Genomic DNA, 18971 nt, shown 5'->3' with positions numbered 1-18971 from the left:
ACTCAAGTTGTCCAGCACTGCTGAGAAAAGAGCTGAACCTTATCCTCATCCAGCATTCACCTTATTTGTCCTATTCCTATCTACTGTGGTACTTTCTTTTTGCCTTAACCTCCTCTGGTGCTGTTCTCTTCTTACTGGTGTCTAAGCTCTAGAGTCTGGAGTTGTGTGGGCCTCAGTCTCCCTGCCTCAGAGTAAAGGTCATCCAAAAATTGTTTCCTATGGAGTCTGATGTAAATTCTTGGGTTTCACTTACTGCTTGAGTGCTCAGTGAGTGCCCAGAGCTCTGGGACTCCATTAGCACAGGGTTGTGCTGGAGGCAAGTGCTGCCTGGCATTTTGGAGAAGGAAAGCTGGAGAAACTCTTGCCAAAAGAGCTGCTCAGCTTGAGCCTTCTCAGTGTGGTCCAGCAGCTTTTGATCAGCTCAGAGCAGAGGTGGGTGAGCTACTCTTCCCCCAGTGGCAGCTGGGCAGACCAAGTCACCAAGAGCCTGTCCTTCACCGGGGATCAACAGAGGAGTGTCATTCACAAACCTTCCTCCCAGCAGCTGAACCTCTCCCTGCTCTCTCTTGCCTCTCCAGTTCTCATCACCTGACCAGGACAAGACCTTGCTTGAGCCTTACCCATCCGAGCTGGTGTTTCAGAATTATCCCCTTGGCAAGGTCTGTGAAATGCCCCTGCTTCTGAGGAATAGAGGCAAGGTAAGTGCTGGGATGTGGAGCTGTGCTAGAAGAAGAGAGTGTGCTAGAAAATGCCTGTTTGCTGTCCCTGTGCCTGTGTTCCCCTGAGGGCAGAAACTGGCAGCAGGGTGGCTGCAGGAATGCCCAGCACTCTGGCTTGCCTGCACTGGCAGCTGCCTGGCCATAATCACCAGGCAGCAAGAGCCCCTGGAGAGCTGAGATTGGCTTTTAATAATGAAACCACACTGTCAGTGCTGGTCATGTTTCTCCAGGCAGAAAATACCTTGGAAGCCCAGAGTTGATAGACACAGCCTGCAGGACCGTCTGGCTTTCCATCACTCTGGCAAGCTGACTGCTCTCATCTTCTGCACCAGCCTTTCCTGGCAGTGTCTTGTGCTTCTCCCTTGCTTCTTTATAGCCCATTTAAATTCTCTTTGCCATCTCATTGTGTTGGGGCTTGTCTCTTTGTCGTGCTGTGTTCCTCCTTTTCTCTTCAGTTTCCCAGTAAGGCCAAGTGTCTGGTCTCCTCTTGCTGGTGTGCCCATATGACTATCTCCTCACAGCTGGACTTCCCCACTCTAACTCAGTCTGTTCGAAGGGAATTTCTTCCTTCCCCCAGGATAATGTGCTGGTTGGCCTTCAGGTAGCACATTCTCCCTCTGGAACAGGGCTGCATGGCTGTGTGCAGGCAGAAGCAAGCAGATTCTCTGGGCTTGTTGAAAATGAGGATGACTTGATTCAGGTGTTCTATCTCCATACTGCTGGTGCCTGACCTTCCTTCCCAGCAGGCACTGCCCTACTGCCTCTGGCCGAGCTGCTTTGCCCAGGCAGAAGGGATTCAAGTTCACCCTTGTGTATCCTCTGCTTGTACCTCCAGAGCTAAGAGTCCTTTGGGAAAATGGTCAAGGAAGGCTGTCACCAGGGCACACCCAGGTCTCCTCCTGTTTCCACAAGTGGCAAAATCACCATTTTGTGCCTTTCCTGCAGGTTACTCGGCTGGTGAAGGTCACCATGAACAGGTCACCTTATTTCAAGTTGGTCGGCCCCAATGGTGTGTGCCATCAAATCCCAGCAGGCTCATTTTGCACTCTAAACATCCTTTTCACCCCTGAGGGGAACAAGGTGAGTTTGGAGGAACATTCTCTCTAAAGCTACAGCGTTTGTTGCACACTGGTTATAGCCCAGCCCGTGCTGTGAGGTCAGCTCTGGGCTGGGGGCAGGCAGCCTGGAGCTGGTCACACCTTGGCACAGCATGGTGCTGCCAGTCCCTGCAGTGGTTAAACACCTTGGCACAGCATGGTGCTACCAGTCCCTGCAGCTGGGCCTAGAGGGCTTTGCTTTCCCTCCATGCCTATTCTTGAATGTTCACAAGGGAAGAGGCACATGGAACAGCAGGGAAATGACAGGAAGGGGTGTTGATGTTTAGCCATCTCTAGGCTCACTGGAAGGGGTTTAATTATGGAAAATACCAGAGGAACAAAAAGATCCAGAGAGCTTTATTCTTCCCCTTTGGAATGGAGCAAAAATTATGCTTTTTCACGTGCTCTGTTCTCCAGCCTTTATTAGTATGAATTAGTGGTCATTTTTTGGGGTGGAAGAGGTAAATTCATGCCCACAAAGGCTCATAGAAAACAGCCCTTTTTCTTCTGCCATGAGGATGGCACTCAATGCCTTGTGCTTTGTCAGTCTCTTTTCCTGCAAGACCATTTCCACGAGCTTGTCTGCGTCTGCCAAGGGGAAACGCTCATTGTGCCAATCCGGGCCGTTGGTGCCCGCCCGGTCTTGGACTTCCCCGAGCAGCTGGACTTCTCATCGTGTCCTGTCAACCACAGCACGCAGAAGACTCTGCTGGTTCGCAACACCGGGAACCTGGAAGCCTGTTACAGCCTCAGCACTGAGAGGTAAAGCAGCTCATCTGTCTTAGTGCAAAACACCTTTGGGTGATGGCAGAGTTGGGAAAGAGTATCCCAAAGGAACCAGAGCATCCGAGCTGCTGCACTGCAGCCACAGCTGGAAGCGGGCAGGACATGTGGGGCCTGCTGTTGCTTCTAGTGTTTTAAGCAGGATGCAAGCCCTGAGCTTTGTCTCTCCCAGATTTCCCGGGGACTGCTGGAACACGTTAGTAGTTGGTCTGCACCCTCCTGAGCACCAACACCTTCTGAAATGGCTGCCTCCCAGTGTCAGCCAAATAAACCCATTCTCCAGGAGGCCTCCAGCATGTGGCACATCAGGGGGCCCCTCATCAGATGCCCAACGTGAGCTGTGTTGTGAACAGCCTGTACCATTCCTGTTAGTCAAAGCCGATCTGATTTCCCTTGTCAGCTGAGGGCATCAGTCATCTCTCCTGTTTCACGAAGAACCTTTGAAAGCCAGTATAAATTTTCAAGCAGATCATTTAATATTTGAATAGAAGCATTTATTCTAATTAAGTGTCCCCCACCTTTCATTCAGATTTCTTTTAAAATACTCTGAAGTTCCCGTGTTTCTGCTTTTTTTTCAATTTATTTTGTTCTTGGTTAAATTTTTGTCAAACTGTCATTCATTCTTCCTTGGGAACTTTCTTCAAGGTCCTCTCATACCTGTTGATCTACCATCTGCCCATAGGCATATGCACAGGTGTATAAGAAACAGGAGCAATTTGGGGAATATGTGAAAATGTCGGAGATGCAGGGACTGATTTGCACTTGAGTTCTTAGTCCTGAACTTGGCTGGATCCTCTTCTGAGAATTTGAAAATAGGAAAACACCTTCTTTCTCAGGCATCCCCTGAAGTCAGCGCCAGGAGTCTCATTCCCCATCCAGCCATCTGAGGGCAGGAGTATATGGACATGGGGCAGGAGTAGGAAGGGAACGGGAGGGAAGGTAGTGCTGAAGAGTTGCCAGGGATTTCCCTTAAGTAGTAGCTTCTCTGTTCTGGAAAAATTTCTGGCAAAAGAACAGGAAAAAAATTCCATGCCTTTCCCAGGCCAGGCAATGAACCCCTGAGCCCCAGCAGAGCCCTGCAGCAGTCCTGGCACCCCCATCGGGGCAGATGCAGGGGCACGGAGAGTAATCCAGCTCTGGGGCTGGTGGGACCTTGTCTTTCTTCCTCTCTCTCCAAAGTCTCAGGCCCAGCACAAAAACATTGCTGGCCCAAGGCTTCTCCATTAGCCAGTAGTGATGTTCTCACTGGTGGTAATGGGCCCGGGTCAGGCCCCTAATTGCAGCAATAGCTCCTTAAGGAGCAGAAAGAGCAGCAATTCCATCAGCTGTCACCACTGAGAGGAACAAAGTTCAGCTTGCACACGGCTCCAGTTGTTCTTCTTATTTATTTTTTTTGTGTTGCATTCTCTAATAATCATCAGAGTCCCCAGGAAATGTTTTTAAGGTGACAAATTAACCATCAGCAAAGCACTAATGTTTTTTTTCTCAGTGGGGCTGTACAAAGAGCACAAAGCCCAGCAGCCACTGGGCAGAAGCACCTTTCACCTGAGCTATCCCGAAGCATTAAAGCACTGAGTTTTGTGTCTGTCAGGCAAGAGCTGTTTACCTGGTGACAAAGCCAAATTGCTCCTGTTAAATCCAAACTGCACCCACATTTGCCTAATTATTACCCTTGTTTCTCTGGTGGGCCAAGCAAAGAGTTACCAGGCTGATGACACTCCAGAATCCCAGACTGCATGGCTGCTGAATACACAGAAACCTCCTGTTCAGCTCCCTTGCTGTGCTGCTCTTAATGGCACTTCATTTAGCTGGGATTGAATCCTTCAGGCTGTAAACGGGACCCTCCTTTTGGGTATTGTTTCCATGTCACTGTATTGCTCCAATTTGCAGTTGCACTCATTCAGTTTTCATTGCTCCTTTTCTTCGAGCAGCTTTCACTGAAATGCTGATAAAACGTGCCCTTTCTTGGGCTAAACCAGGATGTTTACAAGGGGAAAAACAACCCCACACAACCACACTGCAAATTAAACTCATTATTCTCTGGTCTTCAAGGAAGACTTTATTCTCCCCGTTGATTCCTAGGCTGTAATCTCACAGGACAGGTAGTGCCCTGCCGTTTGCATTTCTTGAACAGGGGATTGAAAAAGAGAAATTTCTGAGGCAGTCAGTGTCAAGCTGTGTATGCAAATAGCTCTAAACCCTCTCTGTGCTCTTCCCAAACCACTCTCTGATGGGATTGTTGGCAGTCAGACCCTTGAGCCTCCATGCAGAGTATGGGGGAGATGAGTTCATTTTATCCAACAGGATTTTCTGCGGGCTGCATCTCCTCAGAAGAGAGTCAGTAGCTGTTTCTGATGCTGTGTGTTCTGTCTGTCTTCTGCTGACTGTGGTTGCTTTGCTCCTTGCTTGCACAAGTCAGCTGAAGTGAACTAGACTGCAAATATCCCCAAACCTCCCCCAGGAGTCCTGATCTCTCTCTCGGTCTTGCAGCCCTTTCACTGTCAGTCCAGCCACGGGAATCCTCGACATTGGTGAAGCCATGCAAGTGACAGTGGAATATCACCCAAAGGAGATTGGGCATCATTCCACATCCCTGTCAGTGCACTACAACATAGTTGGTGAGTGCTGGGCACTGCACGGTGCACTCACCCTGCATCCTTCAAAACAGCAGAACCCTTTCTAAGCAGAATAACGTTAGACTTGCTCTGCAAACTACTTGTAGAACTGTTCATTTCAAGCCTCCGTGTGTTTCAGTGCTCAGAAGTGAGCAAAGAAGGGGCCAAGGCTGAGTCTGTCCCTGTTCTGGATGTGGTGTGTGGCTGTGTGCTGGTCCATCCCTGGGGGGACCCTGGTGTCAGCATGGTGTTCTCCCTCCTGCACCCCCACCACAGTCCTCTACCAACTCCCCACTGTCCCAGCCACCTGAATTCCCCCTCCAGCAGCACTGCCCCATCCCAGCTTTACCACAAAGAAAAGTGAAAACTAGTTAGTGTTTAGGGGGTTGATAAAGTGGATGCCCTCAAACAGGGATGAGATTTACCTGTGGTTTGCTCTGGTCCTTGTAATTAATTCCATCAGCGAGTGAGCTGAGCACAGACTCCTCTTTGCTTTGTTCCAGATGAAGATACCTACACCAGGCTTCTTGGAAAAGCTAAGGACTTCAACGTCGGGCTGGAGAAGTACTCTTTGGAATTTGACAAGACTTATCTTACACTGTCAAGCCAAAAAACCATGGTCATCCACAACAGAACTAACATCACAGCCCGGTTCCAGTGGAAGGCTTTTTCTACTGAGGCAGAGGAGCATCCACAGAAGATCAGGTTGGTCTGAAAGATGCGGTGACATGCACTGCCCAAGGGTAAAACTAACATATGGGCTCAGGGGCTGCTTGTGCTCTTGAGTGCTTTAGGGTATTAGGAACAAGCAGGTGTTCCTGCAAAGTTTGCAGGGCAGTCACAGCTCGCAGTAAAGAGCCAACAAAGTTGCTGGTTGTTCAGTTGTCAGTTCGGGAGAGGTACAGTTTGCTCAGAGACAGGGGGACCAACCAGCAGCATGGGAGGATCATGTGGCCCTGTCCTCCCTTTTGAAGTGCTGTGGCCTCACCTTGAACAATGTCAGTGACCTCCAGAGCCACCTAATCAGCACATAATGGGGGACACACAGTAGGCCTGCTGGGAAGCCTGTAACTCCAGAGTATCCCAGCCAATGGAGAAACGGGGAGGGACCTGTGCTCCAGGCAAAGGGGATAAAAGAAGATGCAGCCTCCACTGAGTTGAGGGACCTCACTGAGGTTTGTTGAGTGAACTCTCCCTTTTATTAGAATAAAGGTTTATTTTTTTAGTTAGCTCCTCTGTCTCCTGGCCATTTATGTGAGTTACTTCTATACAGTCCCTCATTAGCATGAGAGGCGAGAGTGGGAGTAGTTTTGCCATTCCACATGCTCAGGTCTTAGTTCAGTGGTTGTCAGGGGTCCACTCTGGGGGTCCTCCAAGGCGAGTGCCCCCTAAATCAATCGTCCTATTTGTGACTCCGCTTCTTGCCCTTGGGCAGGTATTCACTTGTTATATAACACAAGGCAGTGGAAGGTGGGGGTGCAAAGTATCAGGGCCTTCTGGCACATCATGGTGAAATCACTGTCTGTTGATGGAGGTTGAGTAGAGGGTTGCCATCTAAGTGGCTGAGAGCCCTCCTCATGCCCAGCACTGCAGGTCAGCCATGGAGAAACATTTCTGAATGCGCTGCCCCGTGGCTTGGGCTCAGCCCCTTGCTGGGGAGCTGCTGCTGCTCCTCCCTGAGCGCTTTGCTGCTTCTGCACTTACACTCAGCTCTGCAAATAAGTGGCTTATTAAATGACCTGCTGCCTTTGTTTCTCCCTGTGGCTGCAGGCTGTCTCTCAATCTGCCTCGGCCGCCCCTGGAGACAGCGAGGCTCTCCGTAGAGAAGCGCTATGAGGAGCTGGACCTTTATGACCGCGAGTTGGAGAAGGCAACAGCAAAGATTGAAGCAGACCCCATGCTGTTCTCAGACGATGTTTTCACCATTGAGCCCTTGGTAAGTGATAGCTGAGAACCTCCTCCCCCTCCCTGAATGAGCTCACTCGGCAGATCCCCACCTCAGCTGGCTTGATGTGCCCAGAGAGAAGACATCAGGTTCCTGGTGAGGCTGGAGAGCTTCTTGCAAAAAGCATTGCTACCCTGTGGGCTCCTGGAAGGCAGCAGGAACCTGCCTAAAGCTGAGCTCTGCTGCAAGGGCTCGACGTCAAGGGAGCTTGGTGCGTGTCCTTGCAGTGTCCAGAGGGATCAGTTACCGCAGGAAGGGGCACAGCTTACATGTGATGTGTGGGGCTTAGCAGAGGGTGTTGGAGCACTGTCAGTTCACAGATTGACCTGAAGCGAAAAGGAGGCCAAATTCAACCCAAGGTCATGGAAATGCCAATCCCTCCCTGGAACCAGGACTTACAGCATGTCTGAGTCTCCCTTCCAGTGTCATCTGGGAGCCTGAACACAAGACTTTGAAATGAACTTTTTGAGTTCTGTTGCACGCAGGGACAGAAAATCTTTTTCTGTTTATGCAAGCAGACCTCCATGTCCTTCCATCAACCAGAGCCCTGATTATGAGTATTGGCACAGCGTGAGATGAAGAATCCCCGCTGTCTGCGCAGTGCAAAATCCTTCCTCATCTTGGAGTAAACCCTACAATAATCCCAGCCTCTGCTTTCTTTTAAAATAAGTTGAACTAAGTTTTTTCTTTCCAAGGAAGGGGATCGTGTTCTCTTCTTGATTACTCCTATAGCCCATCTAAGGCCAAGAGCCACCAGTGTCAACACAACAGCAGTTTCACACCACTGTAGCTGACAGCAGCACAATGTGACCAAGAGCTTGTGTCAGAGCAGTAGGAATATTGTAGAGTGGGAGCTGATCAGCTGAGCATTAAGAGCATCCTGCGGTTGTGTTGAGCTGGTTTGGAGTGTTTCCTCAGGCTCTTTCTGTTGTTCACTCCTTGCTCTTAAGTAAAGGCTTACAGGTTGAAAAGAAGAAATGTGATATTGGAAGGTAAATCGTTTGCTGTTTCTTTCTGTTTTAGGAGGGAGAGGTTGGGCCACACTCTTCAGCTGAGATCAAGGTGTTCTTTAAACCCCGGGAAGCCCAAGTCTATACAAAAGTGGCCTACTGTTCCATCTCAGGTATGGCTCCTTCTCCTCTTTCTCTCACCCACAGTGAGGGGGAGGTGCAAATACTCTTCCAGCCCACTGGGCTCCCATGGAAGTGCTGGGAAGGGTCCATGGTCAGCAGAGCAGTGCTGGCTCATGTCCACTGTCCCTGCGGCTTCCTGGTGGTCTCCCATGCAAGGCCAGGGCTCAGGACACTGATCCCAGAACAATCCAAGCAGTGCATGGTTAAGCTTTCATGACATGGGTTTGCCAGTATTTCCTCAAAGACCAAAGAGCTACACAGCAGAACAGCTTTAGGGCACAGGCACTAAGCCCCTCTAGAGCACTGACCTCCAGGATGGCTCCTCATTACATGGATCCATCATCAGGCAGTAGGAGCTGAGGTAGAAATGTGCTCCCTGAGCCCGGATCACCTCCCACTGCCCAGACAACAGCAGACCAGAGGTGGCTGAGCCCTGCTGAGCCCAGGCTGTCTGCAGAAGGACCACCCCTAGCCAGTACCTACTTCTCTCCCTGCGTGGGAATTGTCACCTTCTGGCTCTCAGGCTGAGGTGTGTCCAGGTGGTGGCCACTGGGCTTGCTGTGCTCAGCTTCCAGGAGTGCTGTCAAGTCCTTTTCTGGGAGCAGTTATCATTGCTCCCCCACCCCAAGTCACCCCCTCACAGAGGTGGTGGCTTTGCTGTGCCCACACAGGGCAGGGAACACTCACAGAGCACAATGTGGTTCAGGTTCCCCTGTCCTTCCTCTCTGTCTCTGCATGGTGCTGCTTAGTGTTTTTCACCTTAAGTGGGAGATGGCTGTCAGGTTTCCATCCAGGGAATACTCTGGGTTTGCCCATCTAGGAGAAAGAGGTGGGAGGCCCATGGTCCTCCAGCAGCCAGGCTCCCGTTCTGGAGGGCACTGCAATCCCTAACCCAGCTACTCTGTTGCCTTCCTTCCTGCTCCAAGCTGATGGATACAAGTGTCAGGAAGCTTTTTATTTAGACAGTAATTGTGCAGGGATAACTCAACAAATGCCATCTACAGTAACTACTCAGGGCTCATGCTAACAAACTCTCTTCCTGCCCACCAACTGCCATTGTTAGAGCTGTGGAAGGAAAGCAGGGATTTAAAAAGTTGCTCCCAAGGCATTCCTTGTGATGTCCTGCATCGTGTGAAACTGTGCATCTCTGTTTGTTGACATGGTCAGATGAGAATCATGTTCCAAGCCAGTCACCAAACACGGGGACATTCTGTGAACAAGATGCTGAGTGTCAGAAAGCAGCGGAAGCTGAAGACTTTGGCAACAAAGTCCTGTGCTGTAGGGCCACTGCCCCCCAATTTAGTTAGAAGCCAGGCAGCAATGTCCAACTCTTTGCGAGCTTTGTCCCTTCACTGAACGGATTTCAAAGCTCCTCCAAGTGCGTGGGAAGGAAATCAGAATCATAGAATGATAAGGGGTTGGAATGGCCCTTAAAGATCATCTAGTCCCAAACCCCCCTGCCATGGGCAGAGACAGCTTCCACTAGCCCAGGTTGCTCCAAGCCCCGTCCAGCCTGGCCTTGAACACTGCCACAACTTCCCTGGGCAACCTGTGCCAGGGTCTCACCACCCCCACAGGGAAGAATTTCTTTTGTATATCTAACCTAAATTTCCCCTCTTTCAATTTGTCCCCATTACTCCTTGTCCTATCACTACGGAAATCATGTTTTAAACTCAGCATTGCTTTTTCAGGGTGCAAACTGGTGGCTAAATGGGAAACAAGCCCAAGGGGTGGGTTAGAAATTGGAAGCCAGCCCCAAGGCATATCACCTGAGGGAAGAGAAGGGTCCATCTCTTCCCCCGGAGCATCAGGAGCTGGTCTCACCCATCTCGGAGTCAGGGACTAGCATTGAGACAGCCTGGAAAAAGCAGGATAAGAGAGTAAGAATTACTCTACTGAAATGGAAATCTCTCCCCAGGCCGTGAGAGCAGGCTGCCCCTGTGCCTCACAGGGGAAGGCCTCGGGCCCTGCCTCCGTTTCAAGTTTCCGGAACTGGACATGGGGAAAGTTTTGGTTGGAGAAGCCTACAGCTATGAGGTGAGCAGCAGGGGCTGGGGTAGATCCTGATGGCTCCTGGGGCAGAGGGGAGCCTGGGGGACCTGTGGAATTTCTGGCAAGTTGGGCAGTTGTGAGCAGGGAATATTTGACATCCTAGTCAAATCTGGGGAATTTCACAGAATCTGGATCCTTTTCCAGGATCTGAAAGGTGTTGTCTGTTGTTCACAAAACCCCAATTCCTGCTTTTTGGCAACCTCCCTTGGAGATCAGCTGGGATGCTTTCTGCAAAACAACCCCTCAACACATGAAAGCAACACTGGGTCAAAAAGCTGAAGTGTTCAGAGGCTTCTGTTCCAGCCTCAGACTCAAGGCACCTGTTGTACTGTTTTGGCTTCTGCCACGTAGCAGCACAGAGCATCTTCTGCCTTTCCAGGGGTTAATAATTTATTAGAAAGCAACTCAGCCTTCTGTAAGAAAGGAAGGTTGCTCATGTATTTCCATTTTGCTTTCTTGCTGCTGCAGGCAATCCTGGTTAACACGGGAGCTATCAACGCTCCCTTCCGGCTCATCCCTCCAACCACAGTCCACGGCTCCTGCTTCACCTTTCAGCCCCGGCAGGGCATCATTCCACGCAATGGGATCCTGCCCATCCAGATCTTCTTCAGTTCCAGCACCCTGGGGGAGTTCGAGGAAGAGTTCCAGTTCAATGTGGCTGAATGCCCTAAACCTGTGACCTTGATTGTCAGGTGAGGAAGGCTCTGGGAGCTTGGTGGGCACATCTGTAGCTGTCTCTGAGTAATCATCTCCCACCTGCCTCATTTGGTGGTGGAGCAGAGAAAAAAGGTGTTGCTTGAGGTCTTAGTCTTGGCTCTGATGTTGGCATCCCCTTAGTGTGGGGGTGCCTTCTGCCCAGTGCAGGTACCCAGGAGCTGGAGGGACTCCTTCCTGCAGGGTCTTCCTTCCGTTTTGGCCGTGCCAGGCAGTGGGAAGGCATCAGCTCTGGGCAGTTGCTGGTCTGGGATGTCCCCTATGAACACCCAGGGCTTTGGAGATGGGCCAGCCTGGGTGACTCTGCAGCCAGAAGAAGTGGTTCTAAAATCCTCTGTTAATGATCCGTGCCAAAGGGGCAGCAGCAGTCTCACATCATCCCTCGTGCCCGTGCACAGGGATGTGTTCCTGAGTCCTGTGCAGGGAGTGCTCTGGGACCTCCTTTCCACAGCAGGAAGGGACTGGGGTGGGAGATGGGGAGCTCTGCAGCAGCAGGGACTGTCACAAGGACTTGGGCATCCTCCCATGGGCTGGTGCCATTGCAAAAGATAATCCTCGCCCAGCAAAGGGGAGAAGGGGTGATGACAGGAGAGGCAAAGCTCCCTTTTCAGCACCACAGCAGCACGAGGGCTTGTCCCAGCTAGTCTGAACCATGGGCTGGTGGGGTAATGTGGTGGAGGCAGGAAAGCTGATGCTAAGAGCTCTGGAGCTTTGGAGGTGGCTGTGTCTGGGCCACTGTTGGGAGGCACTGAATCAAGGTAGTAAAGAAACAAAAGGAATCTGCAGTCCATTCTACTAATAATATAAGGGAAATGGATAAAACATAACAAAAAGGTTATTACTTTGCAAGAGAAAAGTAGTGAGTCGGTCTTTCTCCTAAGGCAAGGGCACAGAGCCATCTCTGGGTGTGTGTACAGGGTCCTCCATGGGGCCAGCAGCACCTCGGGGGCATGCCCTGCCTGCCGTGGTGCCCTGAGCCCCATCAGCAGCTGTTGGCTGCCTCCTGTGCCCACAGACGCCGTGCTGAGCACAGGGTGCGGGGCTGGTTCGACACCCACGGGGCTCTGACACCAGCTTTGACCCACCTGAGCCGGAAGGACGGCCAAAGGCTTTGCAGTTCCCTTTAACCAAGCCATTGCCTCCTCTGTCCTCGTCCTCGCAGGGGTCACGTCACCGGACTGAGCCTGCACTTCAGCACAAATGGCCTTGACTTCAATGACGTGTCCTTTGGTGAGTGTTCCCTGGGCTTGGACACAGCAGGGGGGATCTGTGCCTTGCCAAAATGGAGCATTTGAACAGAAGAGCATCTGTCACTCGTGCTCTTCCATGGCAGCCTGCAGGGTGTTAACTCCAGGGCTGCTGATGGCATTTCACCATCATGAGATCCAAAAGGACCAAAGGAACAGAAAGTCAGTATTTTCTGGTGTCCCTCGTAGTCTCTTCTGCTCCAATCTCCCAGTCCTTGCCAGCAGAACGACCGTAAAAGTCCTCGTCCCAGGAGGGCCCAGGGGATGGGACTGCAGGAGAAGGGAGCTTAAGCCATGTACCTTTAGTGTGGGATGTTAATTAGTGGTGTGAGGGCACCTCGTTATCCCTGAGCAGGTCAGATGCCCCAGCAATAGCTCTGCCTCAGGCACCTGTGTCCTCGGAGCTGTGGGCTTCTTCTTCTTCCCCAGGAGAAGCCCAGCTCTGCTGACAGAGCTTTTGGCTGAACATCCAGAGCATTGCCATTGAAATGCTGGTTCTAGTTCTCCATCCCAGGCTCACAAAAGGCTTTGTACTGAGATGATCTACAGTTTAAATGTGAAATCAGTCATGGATTGGCTGAAGGGCTGTTATCATTCTGCACCCAGGATGCCTCTGTGTTTTCATGTAGTTCATGGACTTTTTAAGAAAAAACTCATTATCTTTCCTGAGCTGCTTCCTCCCCTCCATCACTGCTGAGCCCCTTCTTAGTTTCCTTTTGAATAAATGAAACAACACGAAAGGCAGTAGGCACAAATACTGTTCTGTTACAGGAGATTCATCCTGTTTACTCTGATTTCATTCCTAAGACCTCCTCAGCTGAAGGCAGCTGTTGTATCTTTGCTTCTTTTAACTATGCTGCTGGCTGTTGTCTGCATCTGGTGACCTTGGTCTCATTCTGGACTGGGACACCTGTGTTTGTCCTTTTTGTGCCCCTCCTGCCTCCCTGCTGGAGTCACTGCTGGAGCTGGGCAGTGTCACTGTTGATGGGCACGGAGAAGCTCCCTGCTGTGCCTGCAGCTGGTTTTCCTCCCCATCTGGGTTCAAATGACGCTTGGTAAGCAGGCCCTGGGAGATGTCTCCTCCCCACAGAGCTGGCCAGCCAAGCCACATGTCCACTGCAGAGCAGGCTGTGGGCTGGTGTCCTGGCTCTGCAGGACATCCCCACCAGGCGTGGCTGTATCCCGGCTTTCCGTTACGGGAAGCAAGTCTCAGAGCTAAGGTGGTGTCAGCTCTTGTGGGCAGCAATCACAGCCAGTGTGCAGTGTGGCTGTGATGTCCCCATTTGTCGGATAAGACGAGACATGGTTTCTAATCACTGATCTCAGAGCAAGCCTCAGGTTTGCCTCTAGTGAAGTGGGCTGTGAGTTGTACGTGGTTGCCCCAAGCCAGGAGATACCTTAAGGATCCTGCCTAAAGAAACTGCATTGGGGTGCTTTGCATCATGTTCCATCCTCCCTTTCTTTTGCTGTAGCTTCTCCCCAATGACAGCTCAGTGCTTTTATATCTTGAAAATGGTGGGAGTGTTGGCAGCGTTAACAGGGAATTTTATGGATTGAGTTTTCAGGGTAAATGGTCGATCTGGATGCACACTCATCAGTGTGCAGAAATAATTGATGGTGCTGGTTTGGGGCAGTTACAGAGGGAGAAACTTGTGGTGTTCAGCAGGGCTAAGAGTGGGCATTTCCAAGGCAGCAACCTGAGACCAGTGTCCAAGTTACGATTCATTGCTCGCCGAGCTGCTCAGTGAGCTGTCATTCAGATAACAAAGAGCTAAACTCCAAGCGCAGTTTCATCCTACCAGGATATTCACACCAGAAATCACGAGATGCTTGGTGCCTACTCAGCCATTTGTGTCATTTCCTAGGCTTTCCTCAGACCTTGTCGTGCCACCTGATCAACACCTCTGTGGTGCCCATCACTTTCCATCTTCGCGTTCCTGAGGACGGCCAGGGACAGCCCAGCCTTACCAGCTTTGACCAAGTGAAATACAACACTCACCCCTACTGGGAAAAAGGCACACTGGCTCCATGTCAGGAGAAGCCAATGGAATTCACTATAACACCCAGCACAGGGACTATCCCTGCCCACGGATTCCAGGAGATCAGGGTATGGGAGGAGTCTGGCCACACGTGGGTCAGTAGGTGGGGCTGAAACCTCACTGGGGTGTGGGAGGGCTTTAGTGCTGCCGGTTCTCAGTGTGTGCAAGGGAGGGATCTGCACTGGTGTGGGAGCTGGGTTACTTGGAATGTTCCTGAAGGAGCACCATTTAGTCTCCAAAATCATAAACTGAGATCACATGGTCAACAGAAGCCATTCGTGTGTTGTTTTTGAGCGTGACTTCTTTGACTGAGAACAGGCAGAGGAAGGAGGAGGACAGAAGGTGGCTGTTAGAGAGATGCCACTGTATAGAGTAGTTTGCTTTTCTTCCTGGTCTCGTTTCTCCTCTCCCGGGGAGCAGAATGAGTTGTGGTCACTGCAGGGATCCCCAGTGAGGAAAGAAAAAACTTGGCAGCCATGAACTGCCCAGCATCTGCAGGAGCACACTTTGCTCTCAGCTTCCTGCTGAAAAGCTGAACTCATTCTGTCCAAGTCAACACATTTCCTTTGCATTTATGTTATTGTAGTCAAATGAAAAATGGGCCCCTAATTTGAAGACAGTGGTGAGTAGAGCTTAGTCTCATTATATGTGATTATGAATAATGCTTTAATTTAGCCACCTATGCCCTGACAGCTGCAAGGTGTGTTTAACAAATTAACAAGGCTTGTGTTACTCCCAGAAACTTGTGCTCTACGCATGGGCCAGCAGAAGAATTAAGGCAAAATCCTCCCTTTCCTTACTGTAAAACAGGAACTGGAGGAGACCACACATGGGTAATGAGCTTCTGGGAGAAGGGAAGTATTTACTGCTCTTCTCTTCCACCAGGTCACGCTGTGTTCCAACGACGTGGGACAATATGACTGTGATATGGTGGTGGATGTGGATGGTTTTGGCAAGGAGGTGTTGGCTCTACGCCTCAAAGCCAGGTACCAGCGCTTTCCTTGCAGCTGCTTGTCCTTCCCCATGCACCCGCCACCAGCACAGTGCCTTGCTCGGGGTTTGCTGGCTGCAGCTCCAGGAGAAGGCTTGCTTAATAAGCTGGTTCTACCCAGCTAGGTAGGAGAACAGCAGTGCTTGGAAAGCAGCCCGTGGTGAGAAGCACCCCTGCTCACAGCCAGACATGGCTCTGGGCCTTTTTCTATGGGGAACAGGAATGACATTATTTATTGGCCTGGCTTTTGCTGCTTGAGGTGTAAAAATTCCCCAGGTCCTCCTGTCCTTCTTCCTGCAAGAGGTGGGCTTGTGCTGGGTTCCAACCACACTGCAGCATTGGTTTGGGACACAGTGAGCAGCCTGCTGAGAGCTGGGGTCTGGCTCAGTTAACGAGGGCACGTGGCAATGGGAAAGGGGCTCATGGCAGGAGTGGGGAGGGCAAAAAAGGCAAGATCTTACGAGGGGAAAGTAGTCCTGGATGTGGCAGGTGGGCTCAGGTTTCCCTGCTTCCCTCTGGCTCTTTTGAGCATTAACGTTCTCAGACTTAACACAGGTGTTGCTGTCGCTGCAGCCAAATTCCCTCCTGTGGTGCTGCCCTGGGTGTCAGTTGAATGACAAGAGGGATGCAGTTCCCTGGTGCCGTTCCCTCTCCCAGGCAGAGCCAGCCAGTCAGTGCCTGGGCTGCAGTTTTGTAAAGCAAGTGCCAACGGGGACAGACCTGGGGTGCAGCAGCAAGGGAGCTGTAGGAACTGGGAGGATGATCACCCACTCCCTAGGGCAGGTGGTGGCTCATGCCCTCAACGCTGGGCAAACGGCTGAGTTTTCTGGCAGGGCAACAGCACCCTGGGAGAGAAGGGAGTTGTTTTTCCTTAGACACTGGAGTCTTGTGTTCTTGAGCCTTGGTGAGCACTGACCCTCAATGGGAAGGCTCCCCCCAGCTCACTGGGCTTGTTGAGGGAGTCCTTGCAAGCCTCCTTGGGCAAAGGAGGGGCTGAGGCAGCTGTGGGACAAGGCCCGTGCTCTGCCCGGGCACTTGGCAGCCTCTGCAGAGCTGAGTCTCAGGGTTTGCCCCTCCTTGACAAGACGTGTTTGAGTAGAAAGACATGAAAGGTGATTTATCTCTGTAGGGGTATTAAATGTCTGTTGGACAGTCACAAATGTCTTATGCTCCATTCCATGCTCTGCAGGGTAAATGCTCTCCATTCTCTCAGTATCTCTCATTCCCTCGGGGTCATCTCTTTGCCCAGATGTGTCGTTCCTGAGCTGTGTTTGCTCACCTCCACCCTCGACTGTGGACCGTGCTCTGCAAAGGTCCCTTGCCAGAAGATGCTGACCCTTGTGAACCCGAGCCCCCTTCCAGGATGCTACAGAATTCTCCCTCAGGTTTGGCATCTCATCCACCTCCTCCTCTCAAATACTACTGAGGGGTTTATTAGGGACAAATGGGGTTTGGATAAGACCTTGCTGGCTTCTGTTCAGACTTAAAGGTGAACTGAGAATAGGATTCTACCTGAATGTAAACTTTAGGAAGCAGTTAAATTGGAACCTACCTGAATATCAACTTCAGGAAGCATTTTAACCTCTTCAGGAAGCAGTTTATATTCTAGTGTTTGGGATATTTTCTTGTGAGAGATCTTAGAAGGTTGTGAAAAGCTGCTGCAAGGAGGCTGCCAGCACAGGAGTGGGTGTCTGTGGATGCAGCAGCTGTTGGGACCCTCTGAGGATGCTAAGCCCCAACAATTCTTGCATCTTTTTTTGTGCCTTTCAGCTTTTTCCTGGGGATTTTTAAAAAACGTGTGTGAGTTGCCATTGTGGTAGACGTTAAGGAGTTTAAAGTTTCCTCAAAGGTCCCTCTGAAGTTGCACTTGATTCTGTCCCTTTAGAGAAACCAAGAGGCCACTGCTCTGTGGTACTCCAGCCCCAAACCATGTGGGATTATCCAAGGTCACGACGTGCTGGAGATCCCAATTACAGCTGAAGTCCAGGCGGTGGGTGCTCATTCCATCCCGGTGGACATCGCCGTGTTCGGGAAGGAGAGATCCCCACTGGTGAGTGCGAGGGGAGACGTGTGCCTTTGTGCAGCTCATCCTGGGGGGGAGGGTGTGAAGTGTAGAGGGATTCTTCCAGGGAAAGCTGGGACTTGTATATGGCTGGTGTGGACAAGGAAAGACAGCATTGGTGGCAGAAGCAGTTTATGCTGGAAAAGAGGAAGAGTGGAGTCCTCCCAGGGAGTGATCTCAGCATATAGTTCATCTAAGCTGAAATTGAAGATCATTTTATTTAATTAATCTTCCATTTAAAATGCTGGTAACTGTGGAAACATCTCTTTTAAAATGTCATCTCTCTGAACACAAAAGGAGGGTTTCTGGGAATCTTCAGTTTTCTGTGTCAGAAAGGAAGGCTGATGTTTGAAAAGTGGTTGCAGGGAATTAAACTTATATTCAAGCAAATGGAAATGATGATGATGCCAAATCCCCTGGATGGCACCAAACATCTCAAGCCGGGCCATTGCCGTTGTGCACATAAACCAGTCAGCAGGAAGGCCAGGCAGTGCAGGCTGTGCAGGGGAGCCTGACTTTTAACAAAACGCTTGCTCGTAACTATCAGGTTGCTCCCCTTAAAGAGCAGGGTTTCTCCCCACCAGAATAACCAGTTGTTTAACTGTCAGACTGTTTTTAACTACAGATTTCTTGCAAAGCTTTTACCTTTGGGCCAACAGTTTACAGTTTGAAAGTTTCCCAGACTTTAATCTTTTTTTAAGTTGGAGGGAAATATGTCAAATTTTTGCCTAAAAGGCCAGCATTTTAGCTGGAGTGTCATATCTGTCCCTAGAGAAATGACTTGAGTGCGATTGAGCTGTTTAAGCTTTCTTAACTTTCCCTGTTGTGTTTGTTTTTTTTTAAATCTCTCTTACCTGCTCCCTGGAACAGCAAATGAGTTTAATGTGCACTGGAAAGATACCGCTTGTCTACGCAAGTGTGAATAAGATAAACTTCGGCAAGATCCAAGTGATAAAGGACACTTCCCAAACTCTACAGCTGTGCAATCAGGATCTCATCCCCGCAGCCTTCAGAGTAGAGATTGTAAGTGTCTGTGGGGCTGTTTTCCAGTGAAACTCCCTGGTCAGCAGCAGCCCAGGACTTGGATTTCATATGTAAGGTTTCTCTGTCGCTCTGTGGCAGAGAGGAGGCAAGAGATTCCATCTGAGGCAAGAGGAGCCTGGCTCTGCAGGTGGTTTTAGCTGGGACAGCTTTCAGTGAAATAGTTTGCAGAGTTGTAGGAGCAGAAGTGAGTCTGCATTGTGGTTAGAAGTTCTCCCTTTATTTTGTGGAAGGTGCAAGGCACATTTTTGGAGCTCTGAGATGAAGAGGAGCCTGTGGCCCTTTGCTCCTGAAAGGCCGAGGATTTCCCCATGGTTTCCTCATACCATCTACATTTGCTTTGTGCCAAAGTGCTGTTAATGGTAGAGACCAGGGTGTGAGGTCTGTCCTCAAGCTCCGGGTGGGAAGAGGAGTTTCCCCCTCCTGGGGGTCAGAGTAGCTGGGCTGTTGCACACAAATCCACCTGCGGGGGTTGTGCACCCCTGGAGCCTGTGGCCTCTGTAGCATTCCAGAGTATCTGGAGAGCAGCTGCA

The 18971-nt window shown here is 50.6% G+C and overlaps 1 protein-coding gene across 1 annotated transcript in view; it reads left to right on the top strand.

Moving 5' to 3' along the window:
• The first annotated feature begins 582 nt into the window (after window positions 1-582).
• Window positions 583-18971, top strand: part of LOC127479048 (hydrocephalus-inducing protein-like) — a 55627-nt gene continuing 37238 nt past the window's right edge. The window contains exons 1-15 of the mRNA XM_051805531.1: window positions 583-698; window positions 1665-1799; window positions 2364-2578; window positions 5090-5217; window positions 5718-5919; window positions 6985-7150; window positions 8183-8282; window positions 10211-10329; window positions 10813-11036; window positions 12221-12288; window positions 14171-14412; window positions 15230-15330; window positions 16585-16720; window positions 17221-17385; window positions 18268-18420. Coding sequence (XP_051661491.1) covers window positions 669-698; window positions 1665-1799; window positions 2364-2578; window positions 5090-5217; window positions 5718-5919; window positions 6985-7150; window positions 8183-8282; window positions 10211-10329; window positions 10813-11036; window positions 12221-12288; window positions 14171-14412; window positions 15230-15330; window positions 16585-16720; window positions 17221-17385; window positions 18268-18420 — 2184 coding nt within the window. The 5' untranslated portion in view covers window positions 583-668. The remainder of the gene's footprint in view (window positions 699-1664; window positions 1800-2363; window positions 2579-5089; window positions 5218-5717; window positions 5920-6984; window positions 7151-8182; window positions 8283-10210; window positions 10330-10812; window positions 11037-12220; window positions 12289-14170; window positions 14413-15229; window positions 15331-16584; window positions 16721-17220; window positions 17386-18267; window positions 18421-18971) is intronic.

This window comes from Manacus candei, unplaced genomic scaffold (genome assembly GCF_025592945.1).
Source record: "Manacus candei isolate 608988 ecotype Guabito, Panama unplaced genomic scaffold, ASM2559294v1 h1tg000065l, whole genome shotgun sequence".
Classification (NCBI taxonomy): Eukaryota; Metazoa; Chordata; class Aves; order Passeriformes; family Pipridae; genus Manacus; species Manacus candei.
The sequence above is the reverse complement of the archived record's forward strand: the minus strand, read 5'-3'. Positions and strand labels throughout refer to the sequence as shown.